Source organism: Contarinia nasturtii, unplaced genomic scaffold (genome assembly GCF_009176525.2).
Source record: "Contarinia nasturtii isolate CC-2019 unplaced genomic scaffold, AAFC_CNas_1.1 Cnas_scaffold_2611, whole genome shotgun sequence".
Lineage (NCBI taxonomy): Eukaryota > Metazoa > Arthropoda > Insecta > Diptera > Cecidomyiidae > Contarinia > Contarinia nasturtii.
This window is the reverse complement of record NW_022199931.1, coordinates 225,874-249,058: the sequence shown is the minus strand read 5'-3', so window position 1 is coordinate 249,058 and position 23,185 is coordinate 225,874. Positions and strand designations below refer to the sequence as shown.

Genomic DNA, 23,185 nt, shown 5'->3' with positions numbered 1-23,185 from the left:
TTGTCAAGGTTGTCAATTAAAATTTTCTTTAAATAACTTAAGTAACGATATTTTTCGCCAAAATTACGGAACTACCGAATGATTCGACAGCTTTGTCACCTGACTGGGTTAACAAGAAGTTGTCAGCAACTAATTTGAATGATAAATAACATAATTTTTTTTTTTTTTTATAAAAACATTTTTTTGCCAAACCTTGATGGGTATACAATCAAAATATAATTTTAAATATAAGTCCAAGAATGAGGACTTTTATATTATCTAATCTGCCGATTAAAATCCAAATATATATCCATTAAATTACATACACTTTGATCAGAAAAAAAATCCATAATAAATAATGTGAAAAAAAATAACGCTTTGTTTCATCAGTTTTTTGCATTTCATAATATATTATGTATCCATCCATTCAATTATAATACAATTTGAACAAATTTATATAATAGATAATGATTTTACTAAAATGTTGTTGTTTGTGGTTTCAATCAATCGTCATTCTTCGTTTGTCAAGAAAGTCAGACCAAATCCATTCACCGATCGAATTTTTTTCAATATATTTTTTTTATTAAATTTTTTTTCCATAAATTTTGAATGAAATTTCAAAGCCAAAATGTCAAATAACAAACAAGATTAATGCAATAAACAATGTATATTAATGCGCAAAATGCGGTGGTTTTTTTCTCTCGATTTTTTCCGTTTCAATTTTTGTCTATTTGTTGTTTTAAAGAATTCGATTCAATTGCATTTTTATTTTATTTACATTATATGTCAAATAAAATGAACAAAGAAAAAAAACCTACAAATGCTAACAGAAAGATAGTTCAATTTACAATAATAACCAAGCAATGTAGCAAGAGAATGACGTGGAAACAGAAACGGTGGTTTATTGCAAATGAATTGGAAAGTACTCGTACGGCAGAGATAAACGCTCTCTAACAACAACGAAATTGAATAAAAGCATTTTTTTCTTCATTTAATCAACACAGAAGTAACATGCAATTAATTTGAAAAAATTTGATTTATCTTAGATGTCCGATTGAAATGAGATCAGATCCAATTTGCAATCGACTTGAATGAGCAATTTATGTTTTTTTTAATTTGTATTTTTTTTTTATTTCATTTTATTCACCATCAAAATTGTTCGATCAAAAAATGTACCCTTACAAGGGGAAAAATTGATTTAAACCGAGATAGTCTAGTTTAAAAAATAAAAATGATGCGATGATCTTTGTATGCTTATTCAAAAATGGACATTCAGAGTTTTGTTTGATTGTGAAGAACAATGTTGCATTTTAGTATATTAATGACAAAGAATGTGTTTGTTTGTGTGTGTTTTTTAAATATTGATCTCTGGTTCAAAACCATCATTAGGCGTTAAATTGCTGTAGTTTCAATTCAGGCATGAATTAAATCAAATTGGAAGAAGCCACTTTTCTACCTTGGCTGTGATTTTTTTTTAATCTTTTGTGTTGTGTTTGGCTTTGGGTCAATGTCAGTATGTCGCAGATCTTTGGTTTTGCTATCTGTGACAGCGCTGCCGATGAACAGAAGCGGGTGGGCACGTATACGGTATTGTTGCTCAGTTATAATAGTCCATTGAATTGACTCCATCCAGACCGAGCCAGAGATTCCTTTATCAGAGCTGTTTTAGGCACTGCAGTGGTATATCTGACATCGGTGGTGCAGGTACTAATGAGTTTATCCCACTTAATTTTTTCAATTGCCGCACCTGATTATCAGAAATACCATCACTTACAAGATAGAAAAATACCCACACCTGCGCGGTGCCGATAGCACCTCTGCCCTTTACAGATTTATTCAATCATGACTTTCATACAAAAAGCCATCTTATGAACATCAAAATTGACCGTAAAAAATTTGGAACCTTGCCGTTCAAGCACCAGCCAACAACATCCCACCAGTGCCTTGTGAGATAGCCAAATCAAAGTGCCGGCATTTTAAATCAGAGCTAAAAAATTGATGACAATTTAAATACGTATCGGAAAAAAGCGGCGATAGACTCACCCACGACCAATAAATCTTAAAATTATTATTATTTATCAGCAAATTTTCAGCTTTGATTTATTGCTACCCGTTTCTTTAGAATCATTTTTATTTCATTTTTTTTTAAAATGTGTTTCATCACTATTCGATAATATCACACATTATATCAAATGTGCTCTCGTTTATCAGTAAATATATTTACGTTTGAAAATGAAATTTTAAAAGTGGCAAAAGAAAATTCAGAAAAGGGAGACAATTTTAAAATGATCAAAAATTGATTTGAATGTTGGAATAGACTTGTGGACCATTTGCCCGTTTGCTCATTCTATTTGATGCAAGATTTTTGGAGCTACCCCAAATAAAACAACTACGTACCTATTTTTTTCTTTCGCTGACCTACTCGCAATTTTGCTTACAATTTCTTTCTCATTTTATTTTATCTAATTTCATTGTTTTTATCATTTTTTTCTACGTTTTTTTGTTTCTCGGCACGGATCGTTGTAGTTAGTCATGGAAGGTGTTGTTCAAAATACAACAGGTGAAGAGACTCTCTCTTTGCAATAGGCGTATTTTGAAGTTCAAAATTTGGACGCGATACACTTTGAGGTGATGAAAAGTCGGTCGATTTGCCAACTTAGAAAAAAATTCAGGCAAAATAGTTTTTTTTGGACAAAAGGCAGTCAAGACAAGTGAAAGTATGAATAAATTTTATCAGTACTTATCTACGTCTAGGCAAAGGTCGACTTTTTTATCATCTCAAAGAAAATTTGCTTGCTTCCCTTAAAGGGAATCCCTTCGGAGGGAAAACACCTCCCCAAAAAAATATTCGAACCGTTCGATTTATCAGGTATCACTGAAGAATGTTTTTAAAAAAATCGATTCAAAGTTCGACATCCACGAGGCAACTACATCGATTTGTGTCGAATTAAATTATATCACCGTTTAGCATGTTTATGTGAATGGTGGCGCTAGAATTTGCAAATTCCACAAACAGAGGGCTATTACAGAGTTTCATAGGTATGAACTGAAAATATGTGTGAGAACTGAATCGTTGTAGACGGTGGTGTTGTTCTATATATATATGCAACCACCGAGAAACAGAACCAAAATGTTGTACAATTGTTGAGTGTCCAAACGGGACATGTTTATTCTATTGAACTTAATAATACCAGCCGACATCGAACTACAAGCTGTCTTCTGCCCAGTTCGATGCGAGATCGATGATAAAAATCGTTTTATTCCCTTAACCTCAGTTTCTTCCTATTTTTTTGTTTGCATATATATTAATTGATTTTTCCTCTATCTCACTAGCGTTTGGTTTTTTTTTTATTTAACAAGAATTTTTAGTTGTCTGCTTAAGAGTTTTATTGCCAAAGTGTTGTTTTTTTTTGTTGGGTTTTGTCTGTATTAGCTGTTTTCATATGTGTGTGTGTGTTCTCACACCAAACCTAAATTTTTAAGACTTCTTCGAAATGACTATCTTTAATTTATAATTTACAACAAATTTTCGGTTCCATTTCGTTTTATTTTCCACAATTCATATTTGAATTGCATTTTTTACTTCAATGGTTTCTTTCTTTCTTTCATTTTTTTTTGTTTCATCAACTTTAAATTATTTATAGAATTTGCAATTTATTTGTTTTAAATTTTCAATGATGTTGATTTTGTTGGTTGGAGTTTTGCTCGCTGCTGGAACAAACACACATCAGACAAATTGTGAATACGGGCGAGAGGGATGGTTGCTTAGTCATTTTCGGCACGCATTCCACGCACTTCACCAACTTGACGCTTTTGATCCAATTCCTCTTTGGTTTTTTCTTCCAGAGCACGAATATCCTCCATGGTCAAACCATACCAACGGTCTATCCAACAGAACAGTTGACTGTTTTAAATTAAAAGATACATGTCAATTAGATTTTTTTGGCAAAAAGTTGGAATTTCGAAAATAAATGAGGAGTTCTTTTTGAAGAACGTTAACATTTTGCTCTTTTATTTGCCAGATACACTTTTTTCAAGTAGCGATAAGAACCATTTTGGAATTTAGAGTAATATAAGCTGCTATCGGCACCGCAGAAAAGAAAAGTTTCCGAACTTCCGCAGTGCTTATAACAGCTCTGGTAGCCATGAATTTGACCGGATTAAATGAATAAAAACATTTCCATCAAAAACACCACCAATTACCACCTTTCCATTTTTTTCATGAAAAAAGTGTCTCTGTTTCCTAAAAAAGTCAAAAAGAGTGATGCTCACCGATGAAATACCGTAAATAGCCTCCGTTCAGTTTTTTGAATAAAATTCTCTACTCGCGACTGCAAACCGAACCATTTGAATTCACAAGTGACCAATTTGTAGCATGTCATCACAGGCGTTACATTTTTCTTCCAGTCGGGTCCAACCAATGGTCCACGACCAGTCTTCTCTGATTTAAACCTATTTGGAAAATTCAACAAAAAACATCGACATAGTAAATACAATTACTTTCATCCCGAACATGTTTGACTTACTTGGCTGGATCTTCGTCTGGTTTGTAGTCACTTGTAGCAACTGTATCGTTGGCAATATCAATTGGAACAACTTCTCGGTTTTTCAGCTTGTCAGCAGGTAACTCGTGCACCTAAAAACACCACAAGAATATGATTAGATTTTTTCTCAACAAATTTCTCTGCAGCAATTCGGTGCCAATTTTCGGGACAATGCAGTGAATTAACAATGTTAGTCTAAAAAGAACAAGCAAAAACAAGATCTAGATTTTATTGACATTTAGTTTATTTTTACGTGTTAGCCTTGTTCTTTTTATACCCATTTATAAGTGCTGGTCAATTTCAACAGTCATGCAATCTAATCTAATTTTGCTAATTTTGTACAAAGGAGCGAGGGGATTTAATGTGCAAACAATTCACGTCAAATAATTTGGTTTTCACGTGATAGGTGAGATGGACATAGGCCATACAAACTACAGCATGCTACAGCAACACTCTCACACCTGACGGCACTTACATTCGTTTGATTGCCAACATCAGCGATGTGTAACGATTCAATACAAATAACAAAATTTTCTTTCATATATCCCGGATTCTATATATCAATTATTTACGGCAACGACGATGATACCATGGAATATTATTTAATTTTTTCAAAACACAGAAATATCCAACACCCATTTTATTTTGAGTCGTTTGGTATTTTTCACAAATAAAAATGTATTCGATTGGACGACATAAGCAGAAACAAACACCAAACACCAGTTTTTTATACACCGAGGGTTGCAACAACGATACGAGAGATAAAGAAAAGGGAAGAAAGAAGAAGAAAAAGAATAATATTAATGACTTGTTCGAGTCGACACTTACGTTTGAGCTTTCACCGCTATCCGGCACATGTAGTGTTTCAATCACCACCATGAAATCTTTTTTCATAAACTTTGGATTCTAGTTTTTTTTTTGTAACAAAATTCGTTAATTTTTTTTTTGAAAATTATAGGAAAAAATTGATTAAAATTTTCGACAAAAATTTGTGGCATTGGAATTTAAAATTTTAATTTTTTTTACGGTGAAAAAATTATTAAACAATTTTTTAAAAAAAATTATTGAACATTTTTTTTTTAAATATTGAACAATTTTTTGAAAAGAATTATTGAACAATTTAAAAAAAAAATGCCAATAATTTATTTAATCACTGTGTTTAAAAAATTGGTGTAAAAGAGAACTGACCGGATCCATGTTATAAACTGCACCGGGTGTGCCGAAAAGTAAAACTCAATAAAATATGTAAAAAAAATTGAAAAAATCTTCAATAAATAGCATAAACACTTGTCTTGGTAGCATCATTTAAAATTCCAATGCCAGCCATAAGTCGACGAACGAAAAGCAAAACGAAAAATCGAGAAGGCAAAAAGTCAATGATAATTTCAAAACATACGGTTATGACTGTTCGACAGTATGGGTATGCATTCCATGCCTCTTCATGTATTTCTAATGAACCTTTTGGTGCCAATAGGCGAATGTATCCGGGCACTTTGGATGCCAAATGGTATATTTTATAAGTGTATTGTCCCGAACAGTATTTGCCATTGAGAAGTGGATGATCTTTGAATGGTTCGTTTTTTAATACTTCGATGCCTTCACCGCCGCCAGTTTCATTTTTCGACACCTCTGCCACCGAAAACAATTGAGCTACTTGATACTGAAACGAGACAAACGATAATTCGATAAAAATCGGTGTACCAAATAATGTTAATGACATTCGTGCCGCCTATTTCTCGTGTGTTTCATTCAAACCCGCATTCAATGACAACGTAAACATCAATTTAAATAATTGATCGAGTTGATTACTAACATCAAACAATTTAAATCACATGGAATGCGGATTCGATTACAATGTTGAAACATTTATCAATAAAATTACAATCAATGCAGCAAATATACAGAGCAATGCAATGTAATTACAACGACACACGGAAACAGCTGACAGTCCAGTTTGAAAAGTTATGACTTACCTCTTCAACGGTTATTGGCAAAGTTACACGACTACAAGGAGAAAAGGGAAAAAAAATGATTAGTACATTTCAATGGAAATCTGATGGTAAAATTACAAAAAAAATAATACAAAAAACAAGTTCCGAGTTTGAAGATGAAGAAGGGTGTGCCAGTTGTGGTTTTTGGCAAACTTGCTCAGTAGAAAAAAAATCACCTTCGAATAGCGGTTTCTATTTTTGGAAGAAACTTGCAGCATGATATCGATTTACACAAAAGTTTATGATTGCAAATAGCACTTTTGACTGAGATATTGCATAGTTTTTCACATTTGACGTCAAATTTGTGTGATTCACTCATCAAAGTATGGTGATGCGTGCAAAACTTACGTGTATATGCAACTGACGCACACTCAATTCATACATGCATAAATTTCGCACGCAGTGTCACGTTTCTTTGCTCAACGTTAAATGCCCAGAACAACTACATGCCGACATAGTCGCAATGAACGTGGCCACAGTTTACATCAATGCGCGATATACTCGGCGAGCCGTTAGAATATGCGGAAAAGAGAAAAACCGACAAAAGAGCTAAAGCACAACCCACGTTAGCCGTTCTTTTGACTCTGTCATGCAAACAGAATGCTTTAACAAAGAGCTACTTGTATCGGTGTGTCTCGATTGCTGTGTTTGTGTACATTTTTTTTACAAATGCGTTCAAAACAGTCGATTGAATCGCACTGACGGTCATCTCATTGCCGTCTGTCTCTCTGTTCGACACTGTTAGCACCGCACATGCACTATATAAGTACCGAGCGATGTTCTTATCGTGCATATTGACGTTTAAGTCACTTTTGCCTTTGAACACTCGTTGCTTTTGTATAACAGCGGAAAAAAAAGTAAACAAATTTGAGTCGTTCATGCAAACATTTGAAAGCTCTCAGTTTGTAATGAAATTTGTTGATGGTTGAAGTTTTAATGTGTAAACAATGTGCCAAGTTCTACAATAAACCGCAAATGAAAACCACAAACATAACGTTGACTTTTGCAGCAAAATCTACTTAATGCTCGAATAAATTTTAAAATTTATGATTCAACAAATGTTCAAATTGCATTCGAAATGTCTTGCAGTTTGTGCACTGCGATTTCTCTATTTATTGCATCTCTAATAAAGTACTCTCATTGTGGTGCTATGTTACTATGTGGTGGCTGTTTGTATATATCTCTCTTCCTTTTGAAAACACAGCAACTTTGTCAGATGGTGCTGAAGAAAAGCATGTTTTCACTTTCGGCGAGCTCAAAGTTCAACTCGCAGTGACCGAAATACGTTTTTCATTGGACCATAGCAATTGGGTCAACATCTTCTTCTTTTTTCCGTCGGTCACTGTTAGCAATTGCGTTCAAGGAAAATATGTTCTTTTCGCAGTTGACTTGACGTTGCTTGCAAATTTAATAAAATGCAATTCAATTGATGTGGAAACGACAGCGAGTAGAATGCATTAAAAACTTGAAACTCATCAAATGAATATCAATGTGTAAATGGGTCATTTCGTATTGGAATTTTATTGTTTTTAATAAATTATTAAACCACCTGATAGAATGCGGTAAAATCGAGTTTGGGTCCGGAGAATATGTGTTTTATAGGGATAAAACAAGTAGAAATACCTTTCGCACACCAGGTGTGCGGAAAAGAAAAAAAAAAGAGATATTTTTGAGTCGATTGAATTGAACCCCAAATGTTCCAACAAAGAACGAATGAGAATTTCAAAACACGTCAGTGGTTTTTGAATTGAAAGGTCTCTGTGTCAGAATAAAGAGAATCTTGAATATTATTTCAATCAAAAATGACCCCAAAAGATGAACTACAGAGAATAAATCGATGAACCTCGAATTTAATCATAAATAATAAATCCAACTAATTACATTACATCATTCGTATGCGAACACATTCCGACACGTATTTAAGTCAATTATTCTACAGTTAAAATGGGCAGCGTTCATCTTAGACTGTGATTAAGTGGTGTGTGCGTAGAACTAGTAGGTTGTCTTGTCATTTCCGATTTTATTGAGCCAATAATTTTGAATTGCGACAACGCAGCTGCAATGAATTAGGCACATATTTCAAAACACGATGTGTAATTCAAAATTCAATAGGCGATAACGAATATATGAGGTTTATGTCTTATCATTTTCAGCGATCAACCTAAAAAAAACAATGTTTTATCTTTATATCGGCGTGACTCATATAGAAGAAAATCGAAGAATGGAAGCTTTTGTTCGGAACAAATAGAGAGAGACGGTTGAAAGAAACATGACGCGGTCGTATTGAATTAAAAAGGGATAATTTATGTTAAATTTCATGACAGATGAGTTCAAATCGTACATTTGCATGCGAATAGGCGTTTTATTCTCAGTAACATCAAATTTCATTCCATTAATTTCCATGCAACGGAGAATCTCCATGTCGTCGGTTAAAGTTTTTCTCGTTTAGACGCGTTATGAGTCATTTTTATCCAACTCTCTTTTCGCTTTTTTCTGCTGTTCTCAATTTCCATCTTTCTATCTCCGTCCTCTCTCTCTCTTTCTTTTCGCTCAATCTCACTTTTTGTCGGTGTATCTCTTCATGTATATTTCGCTTTCACTTTTTCTCTCGGCCTTTGCTCATAAAAACCACTTTGATTGCGGACGGAATCGTTATTGTGCCACATAAACATTGCTAAAAATTAAGCAAATCGATTCATTTCCTTGGCTCGAAAGCCCATAATATTATTTCAGTCATGATTCTGTGCAATTTTCCACAAATTTTGTGCACGCACACACAAAGCTAGAAAAACTTAGGAAGTAAATCTGATGATTGTAAGTAATTTTGTGTGGCGGTTGAAATTGATTTTTATGCTAAAAATAGACGAAATTCATAGAACTTGACTCGACCGTTCGTGATTTTTTTTCTTTCATGACGCAACAAAAACTTGCTCAAATTCGGAGAAAACGGGCTCAAACGTCAATGTTAGCCCAAAATACATGGAAAATAAACAACATTTTGACTTCTATAAAAATGTGTTTACCTTTTAGAGAGTTAGATCAAGTGTATCAGAATTTCAAGTTCAATATTCACGGAATTTGTTTGAACAATTTTTTTACGTGCGTCTGTGAGAATCGTGTTAGAAAATCGTAATTTTATTCAGTCTATTTATAAAGTTAAATATTGTTTAAATTCATTTATTGAATTGCGTCGCTTTCGAAAGAGTTTTTAGTGTGTATTCAATGGTATCGGTCAAAATTCATTCAATGCTGCATATTCCAACGCTAAGTGGTTGGTTTCCAAAAGGAGCCCTCGATTTTATCAAATCATTTTAAAATCTATCATAACCAAACACAAACTTATCTGTTTGGTTTTTAGCGGTCTTTTTTATTTAAGTTTGTTTTTGAATCAAAATGTTGTTTTTTTACGCACTTATTTCGCACATCATTAAGGTGTGAATTGTTTGTTATTAAATACGATTAAAGTTGTGTATTCACGTAATTGTCATCGATTGTAAGATCCGATAACGTCTTTTGCGGTCTTTCTCTATCGGTTATTCCACTGGCGGTTATTTACGATTCGTTACGTCTTAGTTATTGGAAACAGCTTAAAAGTACCATTTCCACACGAAAATATTGTAATTTTCCGCGAAAAGATTAAAATGAGTTTTTTCAATGAAATGGATGTTTTCAAAATATCGAATTTCAATTAAAATTAATTCGACGAAAATAAAATTCGTCGGCGATTGAAGTGGAGATGATTGTGAACAATTAAATCGCATCGTGTTGTTGATTACGTCAATTTGAATGGCGTGAGATCATAATTAAACATGATATGCTTCGATGACGGTGACGAAAAAAAGAGTGGGAGACAAATACGTCTGCACGTCAATTGCCTTGAGATGTTTTTTTATTACTTTGAATTGCATTAATATTTTGAAATGGGTGAAATTGAATTTGCATCGCAAAAACAATATCTCACACACACGTGTCAATTTCAACGATAAATTGGCAATGTGGCAAAAAGTTGAGTAGATGTTGTGACAAGTGGTTGATTTTTGTGTTGCGTTGGTGACACAGTGACGTCGATCCGTTTAGAGTGTGATACACACACACACGTGTATATCAATTAAATTAAAATCCAAACAACCGAATATGAAACAAATACCATGAAAAAAATTTGTTCAAACACTCTTACATTTTCTTCCGTCTAGTCTGAAAATAAGCCGTACCGTCGACCCTGACAACTTTTTTCAATTTCATGTTCATTAATTTCATTAAAAAAAACTACACATATTTCGATCGAGTTTTTTTTTTTTTAATATTGTTAATGGAACACCTTCACCCTGAAAAACAACGATGATACAACACGTTGATAGAAAATACATATTGGCTTTAATTGAAATCGCGTCAGCGAAATAATTTGCACAACTTTGACTGAGACACCGAGCTACCGAACGCTAAACGATAGTGATGTAAAAACAGAGAGACATGAATGGCAGAGATGGAGAGAGAGAGAGGAGCGCAAAAATGGTTCTAATTGAATTGTGTTGAATGGGAAATTGAATAATGCTTGAAAATTGAAACATTAAAAAGTGTTCCGGGTTGTTGTGATGCGGGATTTTCCAATTGGCACACCAAAATTGCATAATCGAATTTCGATTTATCGAGGGCAATAAAATGCTAGAGATCAACAATTAACACCATATTTCTTTTTTGTTTCTCTCTATCGATGGTTTATTTTTATATATAAAATAAGAAAATCGATTTTGATTTCTCAACTCTCAACGATTCGCTCTCTTTCTCCGTTTTTTCTATATGTATACCACATTCATAGTTGTTGTTTTTATTCTCTTAGCTACTGCACACGCGACATTCGAAGCTCTGAAGCACATTTGCAAAAGAAAATAAAAAAAGCAAAAAAAATATAGTACACAACAACAACAATAATGAGAGACGGTTTGGATAGGAACATCGGCTCGATATGGATAGAGCAAAACGTGTGACAGACACAAGTATTGTGCGCGCACACAAATTTAACATACAAACACACAATGAGCCGCCGTCGAATGACACAGTCATTCATGTAAAAAAAAAACGGCACACCAAATCGAAAGTGTGCGATAGAGACAATCGTAACAACTACCACCGCATTACAAAAAAAAAAATCGACCGTGTACATTTCAAAGCATTTTGTTTCGTCTATCTCGTTCGAAACAAATTTGTTGGCATTGTTTTTGTTTAGAAAATATATTTTTGTTGATGCCACTAAATTGCTGTGTGATCGTTTTGCTAAAATCCACATGGACATATTTTTTTAAATGATGATTTGTCATCATTCGATTTTTTATAGAAATGATTCATAATTTTGATCAAACCAAGCACTGACACATAGCACATACAACAATACTTATTCACACGTACGCACACAGAGACACACATGTATCTATTGCATACGTTTCACGATGTGACGGCAACGGCTGACACTTCAAAATCCCAACAATTTTTTTTCCTTCTTTTTATAGTTTTTTTTTTTTTGAACTCTCTTACACACTCTTCTTCTTCTTCTTACTTTTTTTCTCTCTCTCTTGAACTGGATCGGCGATAAATTTATATCCGACCTAAATATTTTTTGACGTAAATACTTACTATTCTTTGATTAACATGATGCACGAATTTTTCTATCGTTTCAAATTTAAACAATTTCGTTCTCTCGTCGGACTGGAATGTGTGTACACGGTCACTTATTCTATTCCAACAATAAAATGATGAATTAATCTCTCTTTCTCGCTCTATCGTACACACGTCAAACCGATGACTTAATTATTTCGCTTTTTTTATTCGTAGAATTTCTTCTTTTTTTTGAAACACACTTACTGCACACAAAACACGGACTCTTTCTTTTTTGATGGACAATCTCTCTGATAATTTCAGAAATGATTTTGTTGTTTTTTTTTTTGGGAGAAAAATAAAACTAAAAAGAAGCAAAACGCACAGCGCACACACAGAGCTTAGCGGTTCGAGGCACACGGACACACGAACTTATCGCCAATTCGTTTAACAACGTACTAAATGAGTTTCGATTGTCTGTCTCTTTTGATACCTCAACGTGCTTGCGTGCGTGCATGTGTATTCGCATGGCATGACATAGCACAAGGTCTGCGCCTGTGTATCATTCGGCAAACGGTGATCTATAGTTGACTCACTTACACCAATGCATGCTTACTCGTAGAGCGACGGTAATGAAAGTGAAACAGCATTGAAATTTTAAATCTTTTTCTTTATTTTTATACCATTTGTTTGTATCGATGGACTGGAAAAGGATGTTTCATTGAATATTAGATTATTATATTTTTATTTATTGAATGCATTTTCATTTTTACCGACATTTATTCACATTATATGTGGCATTAGTTTCATAGTTTCAACGGGAACTGTTTGAAACGAGTGGAAAAGATGAACTTGGAGAAATCAGGAGAAAACGATGGAAAACGTCAGTTTAAACTGTCAAAACTATTTATGTGCCTTTGTTTTTTCTACTTTTGAATAATAAAATATTGTTTTTGCGATTTAAAAAAGGTAAATATAATTTATGCTCATTCTTTCTTTTTGAGCAACCATTAAATTTCACCCAAAAAGAGAAATTCGTGTAAATGAGAAATCAAAGTGTTTGTTTCATTATTATCATTTTTTATCATTTTGTTGTTCTATTCTAATGCAGTTTCACTATGGGCCACGAACAAACAAAGACGCAATTGTCACACCCAACTCCGAAAATATTCAAATTGAACATCGATTGTTTTGACGAAATATTTGAATATTTGGACGTGAAAGATTTGCATTCATTCGGTCAAACATGCAAGCGAATGAACAAAGTGGCCGGCGAATATTTCAAACAAAATTATTATTCATCATGTAGAATACAATGTGAACGAGATGGAATTTACATGTTTTATCGGGACAAAAGTGGCGTACAAAAATTTATTGAAATATCTGGTTTTAATAAATTCGTGACAAAAATGAGCATAACAAATGATAATTTTGAATATAACTATCGACTCAAATATTTAAAGTCACACATCAATGAATTTGAATCAATTAAGTACATAAACCTTAGGCGGTTAGGTATTGATAACAAACTATTTGAGCATTTGAGACAACTGTTGCCCCAACTGGAAGTTGTGCAGCGCGACAATTGTTATATGAATGGTGACATATACGATTTGATTTTTAAATATTGTAAGAATTTAAGAGAGATTCATTTTCAAAATTCATCCGTCGGTATCCGCACAAATGGTGAACTTAATTGGCTATTACAAGAATATCCAAAGCTTCAACATTTCGAATTGACACCTCGTGATTCCTATCAGATCGAAGAGCTACGTGATTTTTTCGTACGCAATCCAAATGTACAGAGATTTTCAACTTCCGTAGATTTTTTGTGGGATAATCGTGACATATTATTAAATTCCAAAGCAAAATTGGATATATTAGAACTCGAAGGAATTTCACCTTATACATTGTCTCGGTTATATAAGAGACAAACGTCTGAAAATATTGTGGAACTTTTAAATCGACTCCATGAACAAGGCTTTTATAAGCGACTACACATTTACAGCAGTCATATTGATGAAAGAATTTGTACTTCATTAGCCTCATTCAAAGGTCTTGAGTTCTTGTACATTCGCGAATTAGACGAGATCTATTATTTGGCTCAATTGACCAATCTGAGAGAATTAATGATTTGGGGTGGCTTGAGGGATCCTAAGGATATGGAGATCTTAGCAAATACTCTGATTAAACTCGAACGTCTTTACATTGATAATTGCAAATGTATCGATGAATTTATGCCATTCATTCGTCGATCACCGCAATTGAACAGAATCAAAATCATACCTCCATACGGCTTAATTGGCGAAGCTTTGAATTTGGCGATGTTGAACAAGGAGCGTGCCAAGTTGGTCGGAGCACGAAAAATAATAATTTATACGCGTGACGATGTCTTCTTGGCTACTAAATGGACGACCAGAAACGGTGACACCAATTTGAGATTCATCGAAATGAAACGATTGGATTCGATTGTGTGGAATCATCATTTTTGAATACACGTTTTTGAAAAGACATTTTTTATTTAAATCATCAATGATACATAATATTCCATTTAAATTCTTTTCAGATTCATATTTGAGAAAAAGCTACACTATAGACATTTATCTTTGTTTTACAATTTATATAATTCAAGATAGTAAAAAATTACAGAAAAATTAATTCAATTACTCTTTCAAAATGTAATTGAAAGTACACTATTCACTAAGAATTCGATACAAATAGTGATTTATGGCCAATTTTATACATTTACATCTGTTAAGGAATAAACTACTGAAAAAGTATTTGATTGAATATTAGAAATAAAGAATATATGAATTTATTAAGAAAGTCTGTCATGTAATTTTCATTTTTACCGACATTTATTCAAATAGAATGTGCCATTAGTTTCATAGTTTCAAAGGAAAGTGTTTGAAATGAGTGGAAACAATTAACGAGGAGAAAACAAGACACAACGATGTAAAACGTCAGTGTCAAAACTTTGATTGTCATTGCCGCTGCTTTTTCATCTTATAAATAACAGAATATTGCTTTTGAGATATTAAAAAAGGTAAATACAATTTGTTCCCGTTCTTTCCTTTTAAGCATTCATTGGAAGTTTAAATTCTCATGAAAAACAAATTCGTGTCGATGTTTCCGTGTAAAATATTCCACAAAATACTAATTATAAGTTTGTTGTCCTATTCTTATGCAGTTTCGCTATGAGTCATCCACAAAAAAAGCAAAAATTGTCTTACCCAGATAATCAACATCGAAATGAAGATGCGGTGGCGGATCCATCAAACGCCGAATCTTCGCCGAAAATATTCAATTTGAGCATTGATTGTTTTGACGAAACATGGGGCGGAAATGAATGAGACGAAATTTTCTCTCTCATGGGCGCAGCCATATTGAAAATTTTGTATGCGCTTATATGTAAAATTGGTGGCGCCACTGGTATATTTGATGGAAAAAGAAGAACATGTTTGAGTCTCACTCGTTTATATGTAAATTACATAGGCATTTCCAGGCCATGTGACGAAATATTTGAATATTTGAACGTGAAAGACTTGTATTCATTCGGTCAAACATGCAAGCGAATGAACAAAGTGGCTGGCGAATATTTCAAACAAAATCATTCATCTTCACAAAAATACTGCGCAGACAATGGTATTCAGTATTCACATGCGTTATTCCAACATAAATGATGTTATAGACAAACCCAACAACGCAGACATATTTTCAAAATCTAACGCAAAATTGGATATATTGGAAGTCAGAGAATTTGATGTGTTTATGGAGTCTCCGTCAAATGAGAAGCAGACATCGAAAAATCTTTGTGAATTATTAAATCGACTCCATAAGCAAGGCTTTTATAAACGACTATACATTTACATCGATGAAGCTGATGAAAAAATGATCACTTCAATAGCATCGGTCAAAGGTCTCGAATTATTGTGTACGCGATGGTTGGACAAGAGTTGTAATTTAGCTCAATTGACCAATCTAAAAGAATTAATCTTCTATATGGGATTGAAAGTCACGGAGGATATGGAGGTTTTAGCAAATAGCCTGACAAAACTTGAACATCTTTACATTGGTAGGGCTAACATCGATGATATTATGCCATTCATTCGTCGATCACCGAAATTGAACAAAATCAAAGTGTTGTACTTAAAAAGCAAAATATGTGGAGCTTTGAATTTAGCAATGTTGAACAAGGAACGTGCCAAGTTGGCCAGAGCACGAAAAATAACAATTTATACGCGTGATGACGTCTTTTTGGATACTAAATGGAAGACCAGAAACGGTGATATGAATTTGAGATTCATCGAAATGAGACGAGAGGATTCGTATGTTTGGAATCCGAATTATTAAATAGAATTTTCAGAATGGGAAATGTTTATTCAAATCAATCAATATTCCATATGAATTTAAAATCTTTTCACATTTATTTTTGGGAAAAAGCAAGAGTTTTGTCTTAAAATTTACATATTTCACAATACTTTTTTAATTTAGGAACTAAAAAAGTACCGGCAAATTGATTCTAATCGATTATAGTCTAAGTAACAAAAATTTACTAAACAGAAATCAAATCGTAAAAGTCCTCATCAGCGCCTTTAAAAATGTAATTCAAAGTACAGTACAGAATACACTTTAGTGATGAAATTGTTTCAAATGGTGATCAATGTCTGATTTTGTATAATAACGTAGCTTAAGAAAAATAAATTTCGGGAAATGCATTTCATTGAGTATCAGAAATAAAGAATACACGAATTCATCAATTTGGAAATGAATCATGTAGTATTCATTTTTATCGACAATTATTCACATTATATCTGCCATCAGTTTCATAGATTCAACGGAAAATGTTTGAAACGAGTGGAAATGATGCAAGTGGAGAAAAACAGGAGAAAACGACTGAAAAAGTCAAATTGAAGTTAAACAAACGTCAAAGCTATATGTGTCCGATTGTCATTATCTCTGTTGATTATTTCTGCGTATAAACAACAAAAAAATGGTTTTGAGATCTTATAAAAGGTAAATACAATTCGTGCTCATTCTTTCCTTCTAAGCATCCAATAAAAGTTTAAATTGTCATTTAAAAAAATCGTGTAAATGACATCAAAGTGTTAGTTTCACAAATACCAATTAGCATTTTGTTGTTCTATTCTTATGTAGTTTCGCTATGAGTCATCTGCAAGAAAAGCTGAAATTTTCTCACCCAGATAACCATAATGAAGACGAAGTTGTGGGTCCATCAAACGACGAATCTCCGCCGAAAATATTCAAATTAAGCGTTAGGGTGGCCCAAAAAAAAGTATTTAATTTTTAACATTCCAGGCCGGTTTTAGCATATTTGAGGCCTAAAAACACGATATGGACCATTGGTTTGTTAAAGTAGGAATTCATGACGCTACAAATTCATTAGGAATCTTAAGATACCTCGATGGACCCATTTTGGTGTATTTTAAACGATTTCTATTTCCTAAAAAAATTATGAAAAAAATACGTAGTGGGGGATTTCTTGGTGCGAGAAAATCGAATCTGGCGGTATTTTTGCGATACGATCAATGGTTAACACATTTTTCATACAAAGGGAGATAAGCCTGTATGACATCGTAATGACGTGAAACTTTGCACAGGCTATTATTTTCACAACAAAATTACATTCTGGGAGTGAAATATATAAAAAAATATAATATAAAATATTTAAAAAAAAACGAAAATTTTATATTTACTACTCACAACATAGAATTACTTTAAACAAAAATGATTATTCTAGTGCTGTTCTGCCCCTAGAAGGTCTCGAATTATTGTGCATTGCGTTATTCGGGCACAGTTATTGTATGACTTCATTGAACAATCTGAAAGAACCAATCATTTTGGATGGATCGGAAGCCAAGGATATGGAGATTTTGGCAAATGGCCTGACCAACCGGTGTATATTTGTTTAAGATTGGAGAGCTATTTTTACGGGAACTTTTTATCCGCGCCATCTCTAATTATGTCAGTGAACTTGATTTAGTTCTGTAGCATTGAAACGAAGAAGAGGAGAAAAAACAACATTGAGTTGAACTATGGAATGAGAGATGGCGCAAATGAAGGGCTTCCGCATTTTAATGCTTCATAAGACGGTCCGCTTGAGCCTGACAAAACTCGAACATCTTTACATTGATAAGGCTGGCATCGATGAAATTATGCCATTCATTCGTCGATCACCGAATATGAACAAAATCAAATTCATACCACGAAATGGAGGTGTAGTTTTGAATTGGGCATTGTTGAATGCAGTGCGTGCCAAGTTGGTCGGAGCACGAAAAATAATAATTAGTACGCGTACAAAATGGACGACCAAAAATTGTGACACCAATTTGAGATTCATCGAAATGAGACGAGAGGATTGGTGTGAATGTGAATCTGATTATTGAATACAATTTTCACATAATATTTAAAATTTCTTCAATTTAATGAGAAATATTTGCACTTTTATTTCAAATGTTGATATAATTGATTGTCATTGAATTTCTTTAGATGTTTGTTAAAAATGTAGTTTGGTTTTTTCTCCAAAAAGAATAATAGGATTCTCATCTTCAAATTTTGATTCCTGTGAATTATAAGTAATTCCTTGTTCTCTTTCAAAATAAATTCAAATTTAGATTTATCTCACAATAGTTGTAGAGTGTGACATTCAATAGAATCAATTTTTTTGTCGATGTCGTTGGTTAATAAATGATAAATCAAAATAAATATTCTCAAAAATCTCATTTCTTTGTTTTATTTTTAGATTTCATTTTTAAAGCCTATCTAGAAACAACTCACAAATCCGATGTGCTTCTTCATTTAACCTTCTCACTTTTCTTATCGTTCACAATTCACAATTTATGAACAGAAATGCAGCGTCGATTTAGATCTATTAAAAAATTGAATGAATGATTTTTTTTCGTTTTCTATCTTTTTCTTTAACCCTCCCAGGTATAGAGGCGGTTTTGAAAAAATTGAATAACAATCGAAGTAAATTTAAAAAAATCAAAATTTCTCGGGCAGATTATTCGTATAGAAGTTTATAATTCATGTACAATTTGTACATATTGTTTTTATCATAAAATAATTGTATATGTTGTGGACATTTGATAAAACCAAATCTCACCTAGAACGTATAGTGGCGGTCCATTGGAGCGCCCATACAAAATGCATGGAAACCTCATATAAACAGTAAAAAATAAAACAATTCAAAACTGTCAACAGTGCACATTCTGAATTTTGCGTTATAAAACGGTGCATATAGAGTAGATTCAGCAATGTAGCAAAGAATAAAAAAGAAAGAAAGTGTGACACACAGACATGATTCGTGCGCTGTCGATCAAAAGTGTGGTTTCTGAAGCTGAAATCAACACATTTTATAACAGCACAAAAGGTGGCGTTGATCAGTTAGATCAACTGTGTCATAGCTATTCATGTCAACGAGGCACAAATCGTTGGCCTTCCTTCATGGAGATGATCAATGTATGTGGCCTCCACATTGTGGATTCGATGCGTTCATTGTTTATAATGCAATACATGGAATTACACGAGATCGGTATTCATTTCAACGCAAGAAATTTTTGATCGAATTATCGGAAGCATTGGTGTATGATCAAATAGCACGCAGATCCACTTATGGATTTAATGAAGCACATCGAGCTGTACTCAGCACAGTTCAACAGCAACGTCCACTTCAACAACGCAAACCAAACAAGATAAAAAAAGTGCACGTCATTTATGTCCCACTAAAATCAATCGAAAGACGCAAACACAGTGTAGCAAATTTATGAAAAATGTTTGTGGAGAACATTCCGAAAGAATTGTAATGTGTACGAACTGCACCAAAAAGCGTCCGTATGAAACTGCATCATCACATTCCAATTACTACTTGCTTTCGGAGCGTCTAACGCACCATCATAAGCAATCACAACTGGGAATTCAATACTTCAATGTAATAGTAAAATCAATATAAAGCGAAGAACAACAAGGATTTTACAACAGTTCATTCAATAATTTAATAATACCTAGGAGGATTAAAATGAACGTATATTATGGACATATTTATTTCACAATTGAAGAAGAAGTTTATTCAATTCTAGTTTTGGCTTATGGTTTTTCAAAATATTCGATATTAAATCTTTGACTCATAGACTTTGAATAAATTCAACGATGCACTTTGTTTTTAATTTTTATTCAGTATCGAATATTAATCTGTGCGTCTCCACACAATTTGAACAAATAAAAGAGAAACAAACACTTGTTGTGAAGAAAATATTTTTCTGCGCCTGTTTCTGTTATCAAAATAAATGTCAACATTGATAAAGAATATTTACTTGTTAATAATCTTGTTTAAATACAATAATCTTGTGTGTGTGTGTGCGTGCTATATCAGCACAGTTTTGAGTAAACACTCGAAATAAAATAACAAATTAAATAAAAATTTCGTTATTGTTAGAACTACTTTCATTTGCTTTACATCAACCGCTGAGGTTGTTTTGATTTTTACAAAACGAAAATTGGTCAAATTTTAAGAATTCAGTTGATTTGAGTGGTTCAGTGTTTATTTTTCGAAAAATGGCATTAGCAAACATCGACGAAAACTTGAAAATTATTTCCATTGATGCAAAAGATATGCGATGGCCTACTTCGTTGGGAGGACATGGATCTGATGCGATGGTAATTATTTTCAAAATTGACTGTGACTTGTTCACAACCCTATCCGCACACGTAACGATTTTTTTGGAAATTTTAACTGAAAAAATGTAACGCTTTTTTCATTTAAATTTACCGTAAAATTTTCATTTTATTTTCTAAAAAATTTCCCATAAAATCTACAATTAAACTTGAGTAAATATTTCTGAAAAAAATCGGTTTATTTTATGTAATTTAAAATTATAAATATTGTTGAAAGAGAGCGGTTTAATTTCCCCAACACCATTTCAGCACACCGACCCCGATTATTCGTGTGTTTATGTAACGATCAAAACAAATGAAACGATTGAAGGCTATGGATTGACATTCACTTTGGGCCGTGGCAATGAAATTGTTCAAATGGGAATTAGAGCGTTGAGCACACTTATTGTGGGGCGTCGATTGCGCGATGATATCTATGCACGATTCGACAAATTCTGGCGTGAAATTACCAGCGAAACTCAAATTAGATGGGTAAGAATTTTACTTTTCCGTACACACACAGTGTGGGAAAGCTATTTATTTATTCAAGTGATAATGACGTCAATGTTGACAAACAAGATGAAATCAGTCAACTGACAAAGTCAATCAAGTTTTTTTCTCTTTATTTAATTCGTTCGCTGTTTATTGAAATTAAAGACGATTTTTGTATAAACATAAGCGCACATAGTATGCGAAAAATGGGCAAAGTTTGAAATTAAAACAGACATTTTCAATACCGATTCGAATCTAATAGACATTGTGTGCCGTAATGTATGTGAACTTGAAATTTGAATAAACGAAGGCAAACTCTACTATATTTCAATTAGATCGGACCAGAGAAAGGAGTTATGCATTTGGCCGTTGCTGCTGTCATCAATGCATTATGGGATTTATGGGCGAAATTGGAAAATAAACCACTCTGGCGTCTTTTGACAGACATGGATCCAGAGGTAAGATACGTCTATTCTACCCACTTCATATAGCTAATAATTTAAACAAATGCTCGAAAACTTACATATCTTTTGTACAAAATTTCAGTTGCTAGTTTCAACGATTGACTTCCGATACTTGACTGATGTGATCACACCAGCGGAAGCTGTTGAAATTTTAAAACAAGGTCAAAAATTCAAGCAAGAGCGAATTGATGAGCTACTTAAAGACGGCTACCCGTGCTATACGACACAAATTGGTAAGTTTTTTTTAGGAACGCAGTAAATGTTTTCAGAAGCCAATTCTTTGAATATTACTATATGGTTTTGGTGATAACATCGATTCATTCAATACGATACCTTTGTTTATTTAACAAAAGGCAAAAAAGTACAAATATGTCAATGCATTCCACAGGTTGGCTCGGTTACACCGACGATTACCGTCGTCAATTGTGCAAAGAGTATTTAGCCCAAGGATTTAATGCATTCAAATTGAAAGTTGGACAAAATTTGGAAGACGACCGTCATCGATGCCGTTTAGTTCGTGAAGAAATCGGATGGGACAATAAATTGGTATTCGATCGTGTCAAATGATTGTTGTTGATTGACTTTTCCGCACACCTAGTGTGGAAAAGGTATCTATTAACTGTTTTTGACATAAAGTTTCAATTATTTGTCAGATGGTCGATGCAAATCAAATTTGGGATGTGAATGAGGCGATTGAATGGATGAAAAAGTTGGCCGATTTCAAAATATGGTGGATTGAAGAGCCAACATCACCGGATGATGCCTTAGGTCATGCTACGATTGCCAAAGCACTCAAACCGCTTGGTATTGGCGTTGCTTCGGGTGAAATGTGCATGAATCGAATCATGTTTAAGCAATTCTTGCAAGCAAATGCTTTGGAATTTTGCCAAATCGATTCCGCTCGCGTTGGTGGCGTTAATGAAATATTATCGGTGTATTTCATGTGTAAGAAATTTGGAGGTGAGCGCGTTTTTTCACTTTTCTTTTTTATCTTTCAGTGTCATTTTATATCGATTTTTAATGATTGTTTTTCGTTGCAGTGAAAGTGGTACCACATGCAGGTGGTGTTGGTTTGTGTGAGATGGTTCAGCATTTGCAAATGTGGGACTTTACCTCAGTCTCTTGCACCAAAACTGATAGATATGTTGAATATGTAGATCAACAGCACGACCAGTTTGTCTATCCAACTAATGTGAAAAATGCACATTACATGCCACCAACAGCCCCCGGTTACAGCACTGAGCTGAAAAAAGATGTTATCGCGAAATTTGAATATCCAAACGGAAGCGAATGGCAACGCATGTTTAAAGAAGGCATTGTTAAACATATCACATACTAAATGGAGATCTTTGACAAAAGATAGACAATCACGGAATTGTCACTTAATGTAATTGTTTAAAAATAGTGAAAATAAAATGTCTTACATCCGTAAGATGAACTTTTCCGCACTGTG

The 23,185-nt window shown here is 33.5% G+C and overlaps 3 protein-coding genes across 5 annotated transcripts; 2 read left to right on the top strand and 1 right to left on the bottom strand.

The window, feature by feature from the left end:
• Nucleotides 1-3,115: 3,115 nt before the first annotated feature.
• Nucleotides 3,116-12,550, bottom strand: LOC116348671 (phosphatidylinositol transfer protein alpha isoform). Of its 2 annotated transcripts, XM_031779741.1 has the most exons (8): nucleotides 12,371-12,550; nucleotides 12,143-12,242; nucleotides 6,497-6,527; nucleotides 5,920-6,183; nucleotides 5,352-5,429; nucleotides 4,506-4,615; nucleotides 4,252-4,431; nucleotides 3,116-3,883 (listed from the first exon to the last, which is right to left on the bottom strand). In XM_031779741.1, exons 2-8 carry the CDS (start codon nucleotides 12,157-12,159, stop codon nucleotides 3,745-3,747), a joined length of 819 nt encoding a protein of 272 aa, XP_031635601.1. In that variant the 5' UTR covers nucleotides 12,160-12,242; nucleotides 12,371-12,550; the 3' UTR covers nucleotides 3,116-3,744. The 2 variants fall into 2 exon arrangements, with proteins under 2 accessions (XP_031635601.1, XP_031635602.1); XM_031779742.1 differs by lacking the exon at nucleotides 5,352-5,429 and adding an exon at nucleotides 4,999-5,076 and having other exon boundaries at nucleotides 12,143-12,550.
• A 464-nt stretch (nucleotides 12,551-13,014) lies between these two features.
• LOC116348668 lies at nucleotides 13,015-14,830 on the top strand. 2 transcript variants are annotated; one of them, XM_031779738.1, is made up of 3 exons: nucleotides 13,015-13,072; nucleotides 13,215-14,605; nucleotides 14,685-14,830. In XM_031779738.1, exon 2 carries the CDS (start codon nucleotides 13,222-13,224, stop codon nucleotides 14,593-14,595), a length of 1,374 nt encoding a protein of 457 aa, XP_031635598.1. In that variant the 5' UTR covers nucleotides 13,015-13,072; nucleotides 13,215-13,221; the 3' UTR covers nucleotides 14,596-14,605; nucleotides 14,685-14,830. The 2 variants fall into 2 exon arrangements, with proteins under 2 accessions (XP_031635598.1, XP_031635597.1); XM_031779737.1 differs by having other exon boundaries at nucleotides 13,215-14,830.
• A 5,725-nt stretch (nucleotides 14,831-20,555) lies between these two features.
• On the top strand, nucleotides 20,556-23,185 carry LOC116348669 (mitochondrial enolase superfamily member 1-like). The gene is made up of 7 exons (XM_031779739.1): nucleotides 20,556-20,779; nucleotides 21,047-21,268; nucleotides 21,604-21,726; nucleotides 21,815-21,965; nucleotides 22,121-22,278; nucleotides 22,386-22,692; nucleotides 22,773-23,185. The coding sequence occupies exons 1-7, from the start codon at nucleotides 20,678-20,680 to the stop codon at nucleotides 23,069-23,071; spliced, it is 1,362 nt and encodes a 453-aa protein (XP_031635599.1). The 5' UTR covers nucleotides 20,556-20,677; the 3' UTR covers nucleotides 23,072-23,185.